At 58.4% G+C, this 18,056-nt stretch overlaps 1 protein-coding gene across 12 annotated transcripts in view; it reads left to right on the top strand.

Moving 5' to 3' along the window:
- Positions 1 to 18,056, top strand: part of MEF2D (myocyte enhancer factor 2D) — a 77,917-nt gene that overhangs the window by 53,362 nt on the left and 6,499 nt on the right. For 4 of the 12 annotated variants that reach the window (XM_085560992.1, XM_085560991.1, XM_085560993.1 and 1 more), the window contains 8 exons: positions 1,506 to 1,643; positions 1,777 to 1,911; positions 5,163 to 5,373; positions 7,981 to 8,037; positions 9,776 to 9,850; positions 11,761 to 11,951; positions 12,583 to 12,603; positions 15,697 to 15,826. In XM_085560992.1, coding sequence (XP_085417118.1) covers positions 1,506 to 1,643; positions 1,777 to 1,911; positions 5,163 to 5,373; positions 7,981 to 8,037; positions 9,776 to 9,850; positions 11,761 to 11,951; positions 12,583 to 12,603; positions 15,697 to 15,826 — 958 coding nt within the window. The remainder of the gene's footprint in view (positions 1 to 1,505; positions 1,644 to 1,776; positions 1,912 to 5,162; positions 5,374 to 7,980; positions 8,038 to 9,775; positions 9,851 to 11,760; positions 11,952 to 12,582; positions 12,604 to 15,696; positions 15,827 to 18,056) is intronic. The other 8 variants (XM_085560995.1, XM_085560998.1, XM_085560996.1 and 5 more) reach the window with 8 other exon arrangements.

Consider the following 18,056-nt stretch of genomic DNA (forward strand, 5'->3'; position numbering starts at 1 on the left):
CCAGGAATTACTAAGTATTAGTAGGTATAATATTAATATTAGGTAAATATTAGGTATAAGAATTATTCGTAATTATTATTGGATAATTAGTTAATAGTTGTTAGGTATCAGGAATTACTGGTGACACCACCAGATGCCACCATGGTCAGGAGTGAGTTGGAGTGTGAACAAGGACATTTCCCCTCTGCAACAGAATCCAGTAACCAGGGTGAAAGTGGCGCCTGGGAAGGCCCAGGAAGGAGTAAATTTAATGGAAAATATTGTGAAAAGCTTCAGCTGGATGGAGAACAAGCTGGGGCGGGTGTGGTGCCCTTTGCTTGGCCGTGGCTACCTGGCAAAAGGATCCATTGAGCCCAACCTGTGGTGCTGAGCAAACCCTGCCAGCAGTGTTCCCAACCCCTCTGGAGCCATCCTGGGTTTTATTCACTCCAGCAGCATTTCCCCCAGAGGCTCTGTGCTTCCTGGAGCTCGCAGGTAGTCGAAGAGCCACTCCCAAATACACTTCGGCCTCAGAACGGGGATGTTTGTTGCTGTTTAGGAAGGCAGAGAATTGTCAAGAATTTTTTTTTTTTTCCCTCTCCTGCTGAATTTGGCATGAAAAGGGATCAAGACTTCCAGGAAATTCTGTATCTTTGACTCCTAAAAAAAAAAAAAAAAAAAAGACCTGGCAAGTGCTGGTTCTGTCATAAAGCCTAATTGCTTTTGGTATGTTGAAAATAGAGGGATTCAAAGTGGATCTCACTGGGCTGCTGAATATGACAGAGGGACTTTGGGGTGTCACTGTGCCCTGCGGTCACCGGGCCCCTCCTGTTGAGGAGTGGCTGTCTCACCTCATCACCTTGACATACCAGTGCAGGACCTTTCCTGCTTGTGAGCCTGGTCTTGGTGTGGGGTTTGCTGCCCGGTGTTGGCACCGTCACCCCCGGTGTCACCCCCAGCAGGGCCTGCAGCAGTCGCTGTGCCACCTTCCCTGCCGTGTGATGCTCTTCCCGTGGCACCTTCGCATTTGGCAAATGCCACTTGGCTGGTTTTGTTAGGAAATTCTGACAAGTTTGACAATTTGCCTGTAATTTTGGGGTTTATTTTCCTATTTGGCTATTTGTAAGCGGGTTTTCCCTGTTTTTTGCAGGACAGCAAAGAGCATGAAGGTTTTTTTCCCCTTCCTGATGTTGTGGCACCTGAAAGTGATGAAGATGCCGAGTTCACGCAGGGCCAAATTCAGTCCTGGTGTAAACAGAACCTTTGAAAACAAGGAAGTTTCTCTCTATTGCTCCCCATGCTGTAATTCCTAAATTAGAGACACCCTGGCGTCAAACCCGGGGGCTGTATCCTGACTTTTTAAGCCCATTGAGGCCAGCGACGTGGGGTTATCATCTCGGGGCGATGCTGCTGATCTGTACAGGGGCACGTCCTGGCCTGTGCAGGCCAGGGGATGTTTTGGGGGGACCTGCCCGTGCTCCCCACCTCCAGTGCCCCATCTCAGACTGTTCCGGTTGTGTTTGCAGACGTTAAGAAAGAAAGGTTTTAACGGCTGTGACAGCCCAGAGCCCGACGGCGACGACTCCATAGACCAGAGCCCCTTGATGGAGGATAAATACCGCAAAGGCAGCGAGGATCTGGATATCCTGTTCAAGCGATACGGTGTAAGTACCTGCCCGTGCCTGGAAAACCTTCATTATATGTTCTTTTCTGTTTTGTTTCTCTTCTGTTCGACTTCCCCTCAACCTCGTCCCCCGCCCCCTCCCCGACACCCCCGTGTCCCCCCACACGTAACAGGCGCTGAACAAGAAGCACAGGGAGTGCGAGAGCCCGGAAGGGGACGAAGTGTTTGCGCTGACCCCGCAGACGGAAGAGAAATATAAAAAGATTGATGAGGAGTTTGATAAAATGATGCAGAGTTACCGGCTCGCAGTGAGTAGCTGGTGGCCTGCAGCCCCCCTGGTCCCCTCCCCGGTGCCTCCAGGTGATGGGGGGGTGGATTTTTGCATGGCTTTGCTTTGGAGCCGTGCCATGCCTTGGGAGCCGATGCCAGCAGCCCCTGCAGCCCTGAATGCACCTGGCTCTTGAGCACCCTTCCTGTTGCCCATCCTTGGAAAGATCATTCCTACTATTCCTGACCCTCCTTGGCTCTGGCCAGGCAGTGCAGGAAGGTATTGCTTGTCTCCTCTACTGCAAGTACTGGATTAGGGACTCCTTTTTCACCCTCTTTTCCTCAAAAAACGAGATTTTTGTCTGGGTTAAGATCCCAGTGTTCATGTGAGCTGGTGGCGGGTGCCGACCTCTCACATCCTTGCAAAGCTCAGCTTGGTTTGGGCTATTCCACATTAATTCCCCCCAAATCCACCGAGCCCTCAGGGCAGCTGGTGGCTGTGGCAGAAATCCAGGGAGGTTTTAGCCTGTGATCCCAGAGCTGTCACTGGCACTGGGGTGGCATCAGGACAGTGCTGAAAGGGATTTGTGTCAGGAGACGGGAGGAGGAGGGGGACACATTTCAAATTAGTTGTTAGTTCAAGGGAGCAGAGACTATTGATGCAGGCAAGGGCTCTTCAGGGGATTAGCCCCGAGTTGCTGCTGTGATAATTAATGCTGCGGGAGCAGGGGGAGGCTCCTGTCCAGGGGTGGATGCAGCACAGCAAAAATGACACACACAGCCCCACCCAAAATAATCTGCCCTTCTGTGCCTTGCAAGCCCCCACAAGTTAAAATTCTGGCTTTTGTCGAGAACTGGGCCTTGTGAAATCCCCAGGTTTTGTTTTGCTGACTCAGCGCTATGTTGCTCCACGAGCCTCGCAAGGATCCCAAAATCTGCGTTTTGATCCCCTAGATCTCAGGGTGGAGTGGGTGGAGAGGCTGCCCTGAGACCTGGGAGGGCTGAGGAGGTGGAGAAAAGTGAGGTGCAGGTGGTGATGATCTCTCGTAGCTGTGCTGTGACGATGAGCTCAGCCCCATGAGGGGGGTTCAGGGCAGGATTAGCTCTGTCAGGACATGGATCTACCTCAGCCTCCCTGGCTTCACTAGGGGGGTGCAGGTTCCCACCCTACCAGGGTGTGTGAGGTGGGAGTAGAGCCCCAGCAGGACATGCACCCCCACCACCACCTGGCACAAGCCCTGCCACTGATGGAAAATAGGCTGAAAAGCCACCTGAGCTTTGTCCTTAGAGCAGAACATCCTCGTGAGCAGGGACCGCTCAGCATCAGAATGTGTCTGCTGCGAAGGGAGGGCCCCGAGTAGGCCCCCATCATCCAGACATGCCAGCCCAAAGGGACAGTCTGTGCCCAGAAGTCCTTTCAGCAGGTGACATTCAAGTGCCGGGTGGCTCCTCATCAGGGCACAGCATCTGGCTCCCCCACTAAACCTCCCTGGCAGCGAGGGGCCGAGCAGTGCAGGTGGAGCGTGTGTGGTTGAAGAAGACGCTTTTCCATTTTAACGCTGGGTTGGTTTTGTGTGTGACAAGAACTAACCCAGCGGCGTGGCCGGGGCAGCTTAACGACAGCCGCGTCTGCTAACGAGGGACCTCGGTGGGGCTGCTGCCTCTGGTGTTTGCCCTCACTTCTAACAAGAGCAGAAATCGTGGATTTTGGCTGATGTGTGCATCTTCTCCCCCAGACTTTGGAGCGATGTGCAGAGCGCCATCGTGCCCTCTCTGGGGCTGGGTGTCCCGGGTGTGCCGGGGTGGTGGCAGCCTGCCTGCTGCCTGCCTGCAGGGGCAGGGGGTGCAGCTGGATTGAGGCAAACATCGGCTGCTGGGCTGGTGTATCCAGCTCACAGCTCTGCCACGGCGCTGCTCGTGCCATGGCGTGGAGGAGCTTCAGCTCTTCTCTCCCTCCCTGGGAACGCCGCGCGCACATGGGCGCGTTGGCAGTGATGTATTACACAACGCTGCTCCGGCGTTCGTGCAACGCCCAAGAAACCTTCCTCCTCCTCCTCCTCCTCCTCCTCCTCCTCCTCCTCCTGTGATTCTGCTGCCGTGCAGGATGAGCTCCCGGGCTGAGCAGAGGCAGGGCTCTGTGTTCCAGCTCTCCCTGGCGCTGTAGGAGCTGCTGCGGCCGTCCCTGCGAGTGGCAGCCCCAGGAGCGGTGCCACGGCCTCGCGGCCTGGCTGCGGCCGTGGGACAGCTCTGGAGGACAGGATGCCCTTGGGAGGCAGGTGGGGAGAGCTCCTGGCAGTGAGGCGTGGGTGAGCACTGTCCTACTCCTCCCTGCCATCCCCCTCTCACCTAAGGAGCAGGACCTATACAGGAGCAGATTTTTGGAGGAGAGAGGGCTGCAGGGCAGCGGGGACATGCACCAGCTGCAGTGGGGAGACCTCGGCTCCCTCTTCCCTCGCTGGTGCAGCTTGTGGGGTCCCACCTCTGGCCCCGTGATGGTCCCATTCAGAGCTGGGCAACTCTCCCTCTCCATCCCAGAGCAAATTAAAGTGGGACTTAAGCAAAGCCCGTGCTAAAGCCTCTAAGCAGGTGCCAGCTCCTGTTAACGAAGAGCAAATCAGTGACATAAACGGCTGGGATAATCGCAGCGGGTCTGGCTCCCACGGGACGCTGGTAGGTGAAGCTGGTCCTCAACCTGCAGCCAAGGATAGGGCTTCAGTGATGCTCCTGCATCCCTGGGGTCAGCTCGTCCTTCCCAGCAGCTCCCAGAGGAGACAGGATGGATCCCAGAGTCACCCAGGGGCTCTGTGGAGCAAAACTAGTCTTTCCCAGTGCCAGCCCAGAATGGGGATCCACTGCTGGATTCCTGCTGGCTGAAGAACGACCTCATGGAATCCTGCCTGGGGTGAAGGGCAGTGCCAAGCTTGGCTGCTGTCGGTGCTGGTGGGGGCAGACCACCAGGCTGGTGCCCACCTTCATGCTGAGGGCTGCTCCCAGGCTCTCCTTCATGCCTGCCCTGAAAGCAAAGGGGGTAAATAAATACAGCCTGAAAAGGAGGCCAAAACAGTTGTTTGCAGAGCTCGGGTGTGTCCGAGAGGATGGCCCATTGCTCTTCCTGGTGTTCCCTGGTGGGGAACTGGGCTCTGGTGCATCCCCTGCAAGGTGCCAGTGTGGGTTTGAGCACAGCACTGCAGGTCAGCAGTGGAGGTTTGAGGAGCCTGACTGTCTCCCCTTGGTCAGCAGCTGTGCTGTGCTGCAGGAACTCGGCTCCCCTTTACCCCTGCCCTCTGTTCAGTCCACAGTGCCCGCTCCGAACTTCGCCATGCCCGTGACGGTGCCGGTGACCAACCAGAACACGCTGCAGTTCAGCAACCCGGGCAGCTCGCTGGTGACCCAGTCCCTGGTGACCTCCTCGCTGACAGACCCCCGGCTCCTGTCGCCGCAGCAGCCGGCCCTGCAGAGGAACACGGTGTCCCCAGGGCTGCCACAGCGGCCAGCCAGTGCAGGTGAGCCTCACTCGCACCCTCACCTCACCCCTCCTGCCTGGCTGGGCTTGCAGCACCGAGCGTGGGGCATCCCCGCAGGAGGGGACAGCCCTGCTGCTTCCATCCCCTGTCCAGGAGGAGTCCACATTCTAGCAGTGTGGGTGGCAGAAGCAGCCTGGAAGGGTTGTTGCCCCTCTGTGTGCTCCTGCCAGCCGTTGATGCCCTGTTTGTGCCGTGACCCCAAGCTGAGGGCTGCCTCCGCACCTTACCTGGGTCTCTTTGAGAGCTGGATCCCTGCAGGGATCTGTTTTGGGTTGGGCAGTGCAGGATGAGTCACCTGGCGCCTCTCCCGGGCTCGGGGGTGGTGCTGGCATCCTGCTCGCCGGTGGCACTGCGGTGACATGGGTCTGGCTGCCTAAAAAGGGCTGTTCTCAGTCGGGCCATGCTGGTTGCACTTGGCTGTGGGCGATTACTCATGTGGCTCTGCTGACAGATCTGAGGAGCAGCCATTTCCAGCAGGGACCGGCGATGGGTGGCACAGGACAGGGTGGGGGAGAGGACTTGTCACCCACGTCCCCTGCAGTGGCAGGGGGGACAGGGATGACGTGTGACCACGGCCCGGCTCTCCCATAGTATGATCATAAATAATAATATTTCTGCTATTTTGGATGGCACAGATGGTCTGTAAAAGTCACCCGGGCTGCAAATGGCAGAGCTGGTGCCAGTCACCACCCGGACGTCTGGGTCCTCAGCTGTGGCCCCTGGGGCTTTGAGAGCTCCAGGGAGCTTTGCAAAGAGGATGGATTTGGAGAGATTGCTCCAGATTTGGAGAGATTTGGATGGATTTGGGAGGTGCTTCCGGAAGCAGGTTGTGTGAGCAGGAGGAATGGCCTGGCTGGGATGCAGCAGGAGCTGTGGTTCAGACACAGCTTGCTTGCTTACTGCTCTCACCAAGGTGCCTCAGAGTATTGGGATGAGGCCCCAGACCTGCAGGAGAGGGGTCATTCTGCCCTAGACTGGTCCCAGGGAGCAGCATCTCACTGCAGGCAGGATGGCAGAGCCCTCCTCGGGCACAGGCAGCCATCGCTGCAGCTGCAGGGATCTCCTGCCCTCTCGCAGGCCCCTCAGCTGAGCGCAGAAGAGGCTTCCTGGTAAAGCAGACCCCTCTGGGGGCTCGCTGCTTCCAGCTCACTCCCGCTCGTTTGAGGGGGATCATTTTGCGGTTGTGAGCGCAGAGGTGTTCCAAGTCCAGCCATCTGTGTCTCATTCGCTCGCTGCCTGGGACACGGAAGAAACCCTGTTTATAGGAGCCAGGGCCTTGCATGTTAAAAAAACTCTTTTTTTTTTTCCCTAAATTTTTTTTTAGCATTGCACCAGAGCTGGTTGTGTTGTTTCCAAAGCAAATGCACAGCGTGCGCTGGGTGGGTACCTTGACGGTGCCTGGTGCTGCTGGCTCGGGGATGGTGTGGGAGAAGGGCAGCCAAGGGGGGTGTAGGGGCTGGGGTGGGGTTGGCATCACTCACCCAAGGAGGTGGGCCCTCTTCGGCAGCATTGTGGTGCACGTGGAGTCCCACAGCAGGGCACAGCCACAAAACCCTGGTGGAGTCCCTTCTCTGGGGCTTCGGAGGCACAGAGACCTCTGGCTTTGCATCCCCATCCCTTGAGCAGGGTGCTGCAGTGTCACATTCGTCACATCTAGTGAGTCATTTCACCCTTTCTCAGACTGTACCATTTTTTGGGACCAATCCTGCTCCCATATGGGGAGCAACTGTGCTTCCCTGCACGGCTCAGCCCTCCCACCCTCCTCCAGCCTTCAGGGGCTCGCTGCAAGCCCAAAGCCAAGAGCCACTGGATAAAGATTCGTGTCTCAGGTTTCCCCATCTGGGTTGAGAAGGGCTGGGCAGGGCTTAGAGGTGGGGTTTGGCACCGAGAGCCCCTTGTTGGCCAGCCAGGGCTCCGGGTTGACTGCGGTCGCAGCTCCGGAGCCTCCGCGCCGGCTCTTGGCTGCAGTCGCCGCCCGCGGCGTGGTCAGGCAGCCCCGGCTGGGGAATAGGTGGCTTTCAGAAATAACTTCATAACAAGGCAGAAGAAAGATCAAGTCTTCTTCCAGGCGAGGCAAAACGTTCTGGTTTTTGGGAATAAAAAGGTCTAGTTTCTCCCAGCCTGGTGGGGAGCATCAGCGCTTTGCTGGAGTGTGGGGACCACGGGAGTCGGGATCGCTGTGGCATCCTGGCAGTGTGGGATGGTTTCCACTCGGTGTGAGCATTACAGGGGGGATTTTGTTTCCTGTCATGCTGCTGGGGCTCTCTCTCCCCCAGCAGCACCAGCTCCGTGTCCCCCAAAGGGGGGCTTGGAATAAAATAGCTGCAGTGTTTTCCAAGCTGCCTCCTTTGGAACAGGCTCCTGTGCACCTGGCTCCTTCCCAAAGGAAACGGATCTGCCTGGATAACGTTTCCCAACCTGATCACCAGGAATGTTGCTCATTTTGCCCAGGACTTTCTTCCCAGGAAGGCAGTCCCGCTTTTTTTTCCTCTGCCTTCTTCCACCGTGCCCCCTGCTCCCCAAAAAGCAGGATGTTCACCCAGTTCCTGCTCTGATGCTGATCCCAGCTCTGCTCTTGCTTTCCAGGGGCGATGCTTGGGGGAGACCTGAACAACACGAACGGAGCCTGCCCCAGCCCCGTGGGTGAGTAAGGAGCCTTTCAGCCCAGTGCCCCTGGCTCCATGTGACACTCCTGCCCTCAGTTTCCCCACATGTCCCATGGGGTTTTGCTTTGCTGTTGGGCCCTGCTGGTCCATAGGGAAGCCCTGGGGAGGATTTTGCTGCTCTTGGCAGTGGGAGGAGCTGGCATGTGGAGCTCCAGGCCAGTGCCTTTGCTGTGGGAGCTACTTTCAGTGGAGACCCCAGTGACCAAGGACTCTCCATCTACCCAGGATTCTGGGGAGAGCTGGAGAGCAGGGAGGTGACTCCCGGAGACTGGGATTTGGGTAGCTCTGGTTTCAGCTCCTGGTGCTGCAGCCAATTCTCCACCTCCCTCGGGTGATCAGTTAACACCCAGTTCCTCCTCGTGCTTGGGCCCTATAAAGAAACTTTACTGCAAGGAAAAAAAGCTCATTAAGAGCCTTTTCCACTGTGAGAGCCTCAGTGCTAATGAGGCTCAGGCCTCATGGCTCAGCTCCTTAGCTGCAAAATGCACTGACAGTATCTCCATCCCCACGTCTGCCTCTGCCATCTGCAGGCTGAAGATGTTGGGCCACTGCTGGTGTAGGCACAGCCCAAAAACCAGCAACGGCCCTGGGTACTGCTGGGAAGCAGCTGCTGCTGTTGGCACTGGGCTTGGCAGTGGTCCCAGGCTTGGCAGGATAGATGCCATCCATCCCAGGGCAAAGGCAGCCTTGCTCCTGAGCCTGGCTCCTCACCCCTTCTGGGCCTTTTTGCAGGAGGTGTCCAGCCGACAGCACGGAGGAGGAATGTGGAATTCCACATTGCCCCAGTTAAAACCAAACTGGAGCCAGGTCCCACTGGTTTTTGGGTGGGGTTGGTCCAGTTGTGGTTCTGCAGCGCCGTGGTCACCCAACTCCATCCCCTACACTGTGGCTACTGCCAGGAATGGCCATGTCCCTGTGCTGGGCAGGATTTCTTGGCAGAGCAAACCCTGCCAGGGTGGTTTGTGGGCCGGTGTCTCCCGGGGTTCTCACAGCCCCCAGCACAGAGCTTTGCTGATCCTCGAGGGCAGAGGGAAGGGGCCACGGCCCCCGGGAGCTGCACGGCCCCGTCCCCCGCAGCCGCCCCCATGTCAGCTGTTGGGAGCAGCCACGGCGGGCGCAGAGCTTGGCAGGGCCCGTGAATGTCAGCATTGACGTCACCGAAGCATTCCCTGCGTTCCTGCTGCCACTGCAGGAAATGGGTGTGAGGAGCAGGGGCAGCCCGGCTGTGGCCAGCCCCGGACCCCTGCTGCCCCCAGACCCCCGCCCTCCCCGGGGCTCCCCTCGTGCCTCTGGGAGGGGACTGTGGCTCTGGCTTCGGCTCTGGCGCTGCGCTTGCAGTTTTCAAATACCTGCTACGTTCTTCCTCCTCCTCCTCCTCCTCCTTCTCCTCCCTTGCAGTCTCTGCAGCACTGAGTGATCACCTGCTGCCTCTGAGTCATCAGCTGCGGGTGCCTCTGGCCGGATCCTGCAGTGACGGCGCTGTATCCCTGCACCCTGCCCACGCTCCGTGGCATGTGCCACCCTCGGGATGCAGCACCCCGTCCGCCCCGCCTGGCCCGTGGGGGGATGCTGAGCCCTGACTGCCCCCGCTCAGACTCACACTAGGGTGGTGCAAAGGCAGGCCAGAGTGCTCCTCTTTTAGACTCCTTTTGTGGTGGGGGCCCTTGGTTGGGAAGTCCTGGTGGGAGTGTAGCCCTTCTCTCTCTGGCTCACAGGGCTGGCCGGATCCATGCTGGGTGGACATGGCAATGACAGCAGCAGTGACAGCCCAAGGCCACCCATCTTTGGGGGTGAGTGGCAGCACTGGAACCCAAACCAGCTCCTCTCCAGCACAGGGAGCCACCCCAACCCACACCCCAGGTGACACAGAGATAACGTGGTGTGCCTCAGTCAGGGAGTCACCATGGGAGCCCCATGTGCATCCATGCCGGTGGTGCCTTGGGAAGGAGAATATCAAGGGGTTTAACGTTTCTTTTGGCTTTTCCATGGCCACCAGCACTGCAGGTAGCCATGGTCACCTGAGGAATTTCTGCACCTTCTTTGTTAATAAATCTAAAAGTGCCCCTGTGAGCAGGATTCCAGCAGTTCACAGTGCACAGAGGTGCCAGGGCCTGATGCACCAGGCACATGCCTTATGCATGGCTGCTCACGGTGATTTGGGACTGGGAGGACACCTCACTGGGGACAGGAAGGCCGCTCCTCTCCCTCCATCAGGGACACGGATGCCACAGTTGCCAGCCTGCAGCAGCCCGGCCACCGTGGGTGTCACTGATGGCAGCTCCCAGGCACCCACTGGGGCAACACCTCCTGCCCCTGGTGCCATCTCTGGACCAGAGCTGTGGCTCTGGGCAGTGTCACCACCCCCTGTGCCCGGTCCAGCCCGTCCCTGGTGCCATCCCTGGACCAGAGCTGTGGCTCTGGGCAGCAGCACCACCTCCTGTGCCTGTTCCAGCCCATCCCTGGTGCCATCTCTGGACCAGAGCTGTGGCTCTGGGCAGCAGCACCACCTCCTGTGCCTGTTCCAGCATGTCCCTGGTGCCATCTCTGGGACCAGAGCTGTGGCTCTGGGCAGTGTCACCACCCCCTGTGCCCGTTCCAGCCCGTCCCTGGTGCCATCCCTGGACCAGAGCTGCAACTCTGGGCACCATCACCACCCCCTGTGCCCGTTCCAGCCCGTCCCTGGTGCCATCCCTGGACCAGAGCTGTGGCTCTGGGCAGTGTCACACCCCCTGTGCCCGTTCCAGCCCGTGCCCGCTGTGTCCAGCCCGGGACAGCTCCGGAGGGGCAGGGCTGGCGCTCAGCCCCCACACGCTGCGGCTGCGGCGTCGCTGCCACCAGCCGCCTGCTGAAATGCAGATGCAGCGCAATGGTAGATGTGATTAATAATGCAATCAGCGACCTATTTTTCCCGGTCTAACGTGCAATGAATATGAGGGCTGAATCCTGGTGATTGCTGAACGCCTTTCTATCTTTGGGGCCTATTCATGAAAAAAAAAACCAGCCCTCATCAGAACAGTAATCTGATCCAATTTATTCCTTTCCTGATGTTCATCAAATCTTTTCCTTTTAATTTTTTTTCTTCCTTTCCTTTCTTCTTTTTTTTTTTCCCTCTCTTTGCACATAAAATCCTTAAGTGGGGCAGCAGGAGGAGGAGAAGGAGGGAACCTTAGATCTTCAAAGGGGCAGTGGGAGCAGTGAACTGAGTCTTCACTCGGCCACAGCCCCTTTTCACTGCCCCAGTACCATGAAGAGACCTTAAAAGTGAATGTGCCAGTAATGACCCATCTTGGCAGGGCTGCGGTGCCCAGCCAAAGCGGGGAGCGAGCCTGGCTGCACATCAGGCTCTGAGATCTGCTGGGTGTTACTGCAGGAACAAGGGGGAGTCCCTGCAGGTTGAGGAGCTGCCCTAAACACTGTGGGCTCGGGGCTACTGCCTGTCCTGGCTTCACCCCGCAGGAGGAACCTGCCGGGGTGCACTGGGGTTTTGGGGAGCCTGGGGGGACGCAGTGCTGCTCTCCCACACAAAGGAGCACTCGGGGAGCCCCAGTGCAGCACCACTCACTGTGCATACGTTTACCACAGCTGTGCATTCACCACTGCAGTGTGTTCATCACCATTGCCCCGTGTTCGCCATCACCGCGCGTTCACCACCCTCGCCGTGCCTTCACCTCCTTCCTCTCTGCCACCCGTGTTCCTGCAGGCAACGGCTACGTCAGCGCCCGAGCCTCCCCGGGTCTCCTTCCCGTGTCCAACGGCAGCAGCCTGGGCAAGATCATCCCGGCCAAGTCGCCGCCGCCGCCCGCGCACGGCGCGCAGCTGGCCGCCAACAGCCGCAAGCCGGACCTGCGTGTCATCACCTCGCAGAGCGGCAAGGGGCTGATGCACCACCTGGTGAGTGCCACAGCCCTGCCGGGCGCCAGCCGGGCGGGAGGGCTCCTGTGCCAGCGGGCAGGCCGCAGGGGAGCTCGCTCTGTGGTGGTGGGAGCTGGCCTGGAGGGGAGATCCGAGGAGGAAGGCTTGGGTTCCTGCCTGCAGCATCCTCGGCGGTGCAAATGCTGTAGGAGACTGTTTGTGCCCCATGGATGGTGCAAACCCTGTGGGAAGCACCACTCTGGCCTGGTTGTGCCCCATGGACAGGGCAAACCCTGTGTCAGGCACCATTCGGACCTGTTTGTGCCTCATGGACAAGGCAAACCCTGTTTTAGGCACCACTCTGACCTGTTTGTGCCCCATGCATGGTGCAAACACTGTAGGAGGCTTTTTGTACCCCATGGCTGGTGCAAACCCTGTTTTGGGCACCACTCTTCTCTGTTTGTGCCCCATGGCTGGTGCAAACCCTGTTTTGGGCACCACTCTTCTCTGTTTGTGCCCCATGGCTGGTGCAAACCCTGTTTTGGGCACCACTCTTCTCTGTTTGTGCCCCGTGGGAGCGAGGGCATGGTGCCAGCGGGCGCAGTCGGGTGGGGTTGGGGTGCTGGTGTTAACGGTGCCTCTCGGTTCTCTCCCTGTACTCCCCGGACAGACCGAGGACCACTTGGCTCTGGTGAGTTCCCCTCTGAGTGTGCATGGCGTGTGCTGGGACGTGGGCTGGTCCTGCCCTGGCGTGGCGAGGCGTGGGGCACGCAGAGGGGTGGGCACCGGCTCCCTGTGTTGGGCATGCAGCGGGATGTGGGCACCAGCGTTACGTCCCATCCTGCTGCAGAAAATAAATCCCGAGAAAAACACGGTTTTAGGAAAACCGAGCTCCCCTGTGGAAAAGGAGGAGCTGGCATGAGCTGCAAAGTGCCTGTTTCTCCACCAAGGCCAAAATTGCTGTGTCGGTCCCCCTGGGGAGGTCAGCCAGGGTCCCTTTGGGGACTGTGGAGCTGAGCTGGGCACTGCCACTGCCCTGAACCTGCCCGTGGGGCTTCGCTGGAGCCACCACAGCTACAGCACAGGGAGACCTGGCCCACTGCCAGCACATGAGAGACAGGGAGTAAATCAGGCTCTTCCCATATTAAAGATATTATTTAAAGCCTGTGTAAATCCACTGGCTGGCTAGTACCCTCCCTAAACGCCCCTTGTGCACAGGGCAGTTTGCTGTGTTATTTTTATGGCTTTTTTCCCTCTCCCTGCCAGCAAAGTGAATGCCACCTTGTTTGTGGCAAGGATTCACTCCGCTCTGCTGCTATTCTGGTGCAGGCAGATGGGCGACAGGTCAGCTCAGCAAGGGAAGGACAAGAGCTGCTGCGGGATGCGGGTCACGCAGCCAGGGAGAAGCTCTCCAAAAACACAGGAGAAGGCCAAACCCTCTGGCAGCCTGCACCAAGACACTCTTGGCCAGGGCAAGGATGGGCCAGAGCTTTGGCAGACATTAATTCTGCTGCTCTTCGTGTCCCCAAGCCCTTCTTGCTTAGTGGCCCCCTTCCAGCATCTGTGTGCCTCAGTTTCCCCATGTGTGGAGGGGGAGCAGTCACTCCCCACCTCCCCATCTCCTCTTTCCTGATCCCTCTGCCCGGGGCATTCCCTGGATACACACTGAAGGAGCATTAGATGAAAATCCACTGGGGTGGCATTTGCAGTTTTAATTGCTGGTCTGAATTAACCTGGTGGGTTTTTACCTGAAGTGAAAAACGTCCTCACCCCAGCCAAAGTGGCAGCAGTGGGGTGGAGGGTGGTGGAATGTGGGCAGGGTGGGACAGGGACCTTGGCACTGCTGGATCAGGAAGGGCACTGCGGAGTGCTGTCCCTGCGGATCCCTCCTGCCTGGTGCAGATCCCCCTGCTCTGCTAACCTTCTCCCCAGATTTGCTCCCTCCATATTGCTCAACCTACACACCAGATCCTCTCTCCAAATGGCAGCTCCCACCTCTTTCCAGGCAGCTGTGAGATGAGTCAGAATCCCTCTGCTGCGTCCCCAGTGCCCGCAGCCCCAGCCCTGCCACCTCGGCGCTGCTCCTGCAGCTCTGAGCGTTCTCTCCTCCCTCTGAGGGTTCAGGGAGATGTCCCCCCATCACCCTGCTGACACTCCAGGGGCAGCAGGGTCCATTCACTGCATCCCTTCCCAGGGAGCATGCTGCATGGTGTGTTTCCAGCTGGAATGGCAGTGTTGTCTGTGGGCACGATGTGAGTGGCACAATGTGGGGGGCAGCTTGCACACCTCCTCCCTGCATGGATTGTGGTGAAAATCGGGCTGCTTTCCCCAGCACAGCTGGGGCTGACCTCCCCACACTCACCTTGTGGCACCAAGGAGGTTCCTGGGGGTGGCACACCGTGCCCAGCTGGTGTCCCACCAGCCCAGCCCTGTGGCACGGCCACGCTCGTCCTGTGCCCTCCCAGGGAAGCCACAGAGCCCTGGAGAGAGGGGCAGAAGGGATGGGGCTGTGGGGCTGCATCCCACTGGGCTGGCTCAGGGTCTCGTGCAGGCAGGCAGGGACGGGGCTGTGCCTTCGTGAGCACATTCCTTGCCATGTCCCTAACCCCGGGCACGGCCAAGGGTGGCTGCCAGCAGGATGTGTGCCAGGAAAACCCACCCCTGCAGCCCCCCACAGCTTTGGCAATCAGAGCCCTGCTAATCTCCTTCTCCAGGCCACAGGAGGCACCTGGGGCTGGGCACTGTGTGGGCGCAGGGTGAGCAAATCCTGCACAGCCAGGTGCTGTTACCCTCTGCAGGTGGCCAGGGCAGGGTTTTAGCCTCCAGCCTTGTCCCAGGAGAGTCTCCCTGGCCGTGGGGAAGCATTGCAGAGTCTGTGCCCAGCCCTGCAAGGCCCCGGGAGCCCTCAGTCCCACAGGAAGGCTGCTCACTGTGCCCCTGCCAGCCTCGTGCCAGGCGTGATTTAAGCTGGGCACTGCCCCAGTCTTCACAGGGTGACGTGTGCTGGGGTGCTTCGGATTAGAGTCAAGCCTCTTGAGTCTGATTTAAATCAGATCAGCAGAGACAGCCCAGATTATCTGCCTTGTAAACAGGGCTGAACCTGACCTGTAGATCTGCCCACATAACTGCCTGGAAACCCATGGGGGGAGGTTGCTGTGCCCCTGTCCAAGGGCAGAATTTTTCCCCAGTGGACCTGCTAATACCTGAGTCACCAAAACTTGTGAGGACACCAAGCCAGCAGGCTGCTGGGCACTGAACTTCGAGTTTAGGGATTCCAGAGTGCCTTTCAAATCCTGAGGCCAGTGCTTAGCACCCTCAGCTTCCCTTGAGGCACGGGCTTGTTCTTGGCCACCAGAGCTGCATGGAGGAGATGCAGGCTCTGTGCTGCCTCGGCCAGTCTTAGGTTGCTTTGGTCTCTTTGTCACTCCTTGGAAGCTCAGCAAGGCTCACGTGCAACCTCTGGGAAGCAGTGAGGAATTGTCTGAGGCCTCGTGCACACAGGGGCATGGCTGGTGCTGGTGGCTGCAGCCCAGCCCTGGGCAGGAGGGGGACTCAAGGCTGTGACCTGCAGATGAGTGTCACAAGGTCCAGGGTGTCAGGAGCTGGTGTGGTTTGTACTTTGCTCATCTGCAGTGTGGAATGGCCAGAGGATCAATCCTGCCTGTCCCACGTCTCCATGCTCAGCTCCAGTGCATGCCCAGGGGGTCTGGGGGGAGCCACCTCCCACAGAAACGACTGAGTTCATCAGTCTGGGCTTTAACTCCCTCCCTGTTTGCTCCCACAGCAAAACACACAGCGGCTGGGTGTCTCTCAAGCAACTCACTCTCTGACCACACCAGTTGTTTCCGTGGCTACTCCGAGTTTGCTGACACAGGGGCTGCCCTTCTCGGCCATGCCCACAGCGTACAACACAGGTAAGACATGGCCAGGGCAGGGCGGGGACACACGTGGGACATGGCCAGGGCAGTGACACAGGTGGGACATGGCCAGGGCAGGGCAGGGACACACGTGGGACATGGCCAGGGCAGTGACACAGGTGGGACATGGCCAGGGCAGGGCAGGGCTCTCAGCTGGCTCAGTTGTCACCAGAGGGAAACGTGCTGCTGCAGGCACGTGCCCGGTGCTCCTGAGTAGCTGCAGTGGTGCTCGGGGAACTCTCCACTGCAAGATGTGGTTGAGTGCAAGAGTTCCACAGGACTAAAATCAGGGGGAGCCTCATTATGGAAGTGGTGAGAGCTCATTGTCATAGCCAGGAGGGCCGTGAGGGCTGGTGTAGCCCTTTGCACCGTGCAAGTGGATGCTAATTACAGCTGCACCCATCCCCGGGCTCTCAGAGCTCAGGGGGTGTTGTAATAATGACAACAAGCGTAGGCCCCTCCAAAAGTTTGGGAAGAATGCAAACCAACCTGCTCATAGACACATCTGATTTGGGCTGGTGGATTGAAATCAGCCTGAGGCAATAGTGACAGTGCACTCGCCCAAGCAGAAGGGTTGTTCATCTCCCACCTGTCAGACCTCCACCAAGACTTTGAGGGCTTGCTGGTTGCCTGTGTAACTTGTTCTGGCTCAGAGAAAAGTTTGCAAAAATGTAAAAAAGCTGCTTGTCTGGAAGAACCCAGAACTGGCACGTTGGATACTCCCTCTCCTAATTAGTAGGTGTAGTCCCAAAGCTGCCGGTTGTGCGTGATGAGGCTCCTCTCCCTGCGTGACCATGCGGTTTGCCAGCCAGGCTGGGCACAGCCAGACTCCCCAAAATAGGTTTTAATTGAGCCCTGTGCCTCTGCTCAGAGCAGAGGGGCCTGAATTTCAGCTCTCTGTAGTTATTTTTCCTCACAGCTGACCATGGGTGTTCCTGCCCAGGTGTTTGCTGTGGGGCTGAGCCTCAGGGGCACCGCTGTAGGGTGCAAACTCTGAACCTGGCAGTTCTGCCAGAGCTGCCCTGTTAATTGGATAGGAATTGTCTTGATTTGTGAAGGGTCTGGAGCACAAGGAGCTGAGGTGGCTCAGCCTGGAGAAAAGGAGGCTCGGGGGGGGCTTTGTCACTCCACAACTCCCTGAGAGGAGGGGACAGCCAGGGGGAGTTGGGCTCTGCTCCCAGGGAACAAAAGGGCAGGACAAGAAGAAACGGCCCCAGGTTGTGCCAGGGGAGCTTTAGGTGGGATATTAGGGAAAATTTCTGTGTGGAAAAGGTGTTCAGGCTTTGGAACAGCCTGCCTGGGGCAGTGGTGGTGTCACCATGCCTGGAGGGGCTTAACGGACATGTGACTGTGACACTTGGGGACATGGGTTAGTGGTGGCCTTGGCAGTGCTGGGGGAGCGATTGGGTGGTGTTGGAGAGCCTTTCCAGCCTAAATAACTCAGTGATTCTGTGGTGCTGCAGAGGTGATCATTGGTGGGTGGTGCAGGGGTGCCCTGAGCAAACTCCCAGCCCGGAGCGCTGCCACTTGTTCCTCTCAGGACTCGCTGTTAGTTGGGGGGGCACTGCCTGGGTCTCGGGCTGTGCAGTTGTGCTGAGCTGCCCCCTGGCCAGAGTTACGTGCCCTTTCCCGTGCTGGGCTGTCAGACCTGCCCATTCCCAGCTCTGGTCTGGGGAGGCTCCAGCTCAAGCCCTGCTGGGGGCTGCAGGGGCGGCCAGTGTCACCAGTGAGTGTCAGGAGCTCCCAGAGCAGAGCAGAGCGGGTGGAGGATGCTGTGGAGCAGGGAAGCCAGTGCCAGGATGTTGGGTGGGGTGTGCCGGGGATCTGGCAGCAGTTCAGCCCCAGCACAGCCACCTCTGTGTGTGCTGCTGGGGTGGGGACAGCCGAAACCACAAGGCACCCAAAATTAGAGCTGGAAGGGGGAGGAGAGGGTGTGAGGAGGCTTTGCTGGGTGTCTGTGTCAGACTGACATGGCTGACCCAGCTTTGACCATCTCCTGAAGGAGCAGCACTTTCCTCCCTGGCTTTTCTCCACCAGCACAACCCTTTGTAAAATCCTCACCTGGTATGAGGTGCCCCACTGGGATTTTCAGTGGGTTCTGCATGGGAAAGGCAAGAGTTGGGGGAGAGGGTCCCGGGGTGTGGGGTGCCCTGGTGGGTGGGAACAGTGTGGAGGAGGGGGTCCGGGGTGTGGGGTGCCCTGGATCGGGGGGTCATGGTGACAGCTC

The sequence above is a fragment of the Lonchura striata genome, chromosome 25, assembly GCF_050655825.1.
Source record: "Lonchura striata isolate lonStrDom1 chromosome 25, ASM5065582v1, whole genome shotgun sequence".
Taxonomy (NCBI): domain Eukaryota; kingdom Metazoa; phylum Chordata; class Aves; order Passeriformes; family Estrildidae; genus Lonchura; species Lonchura striata.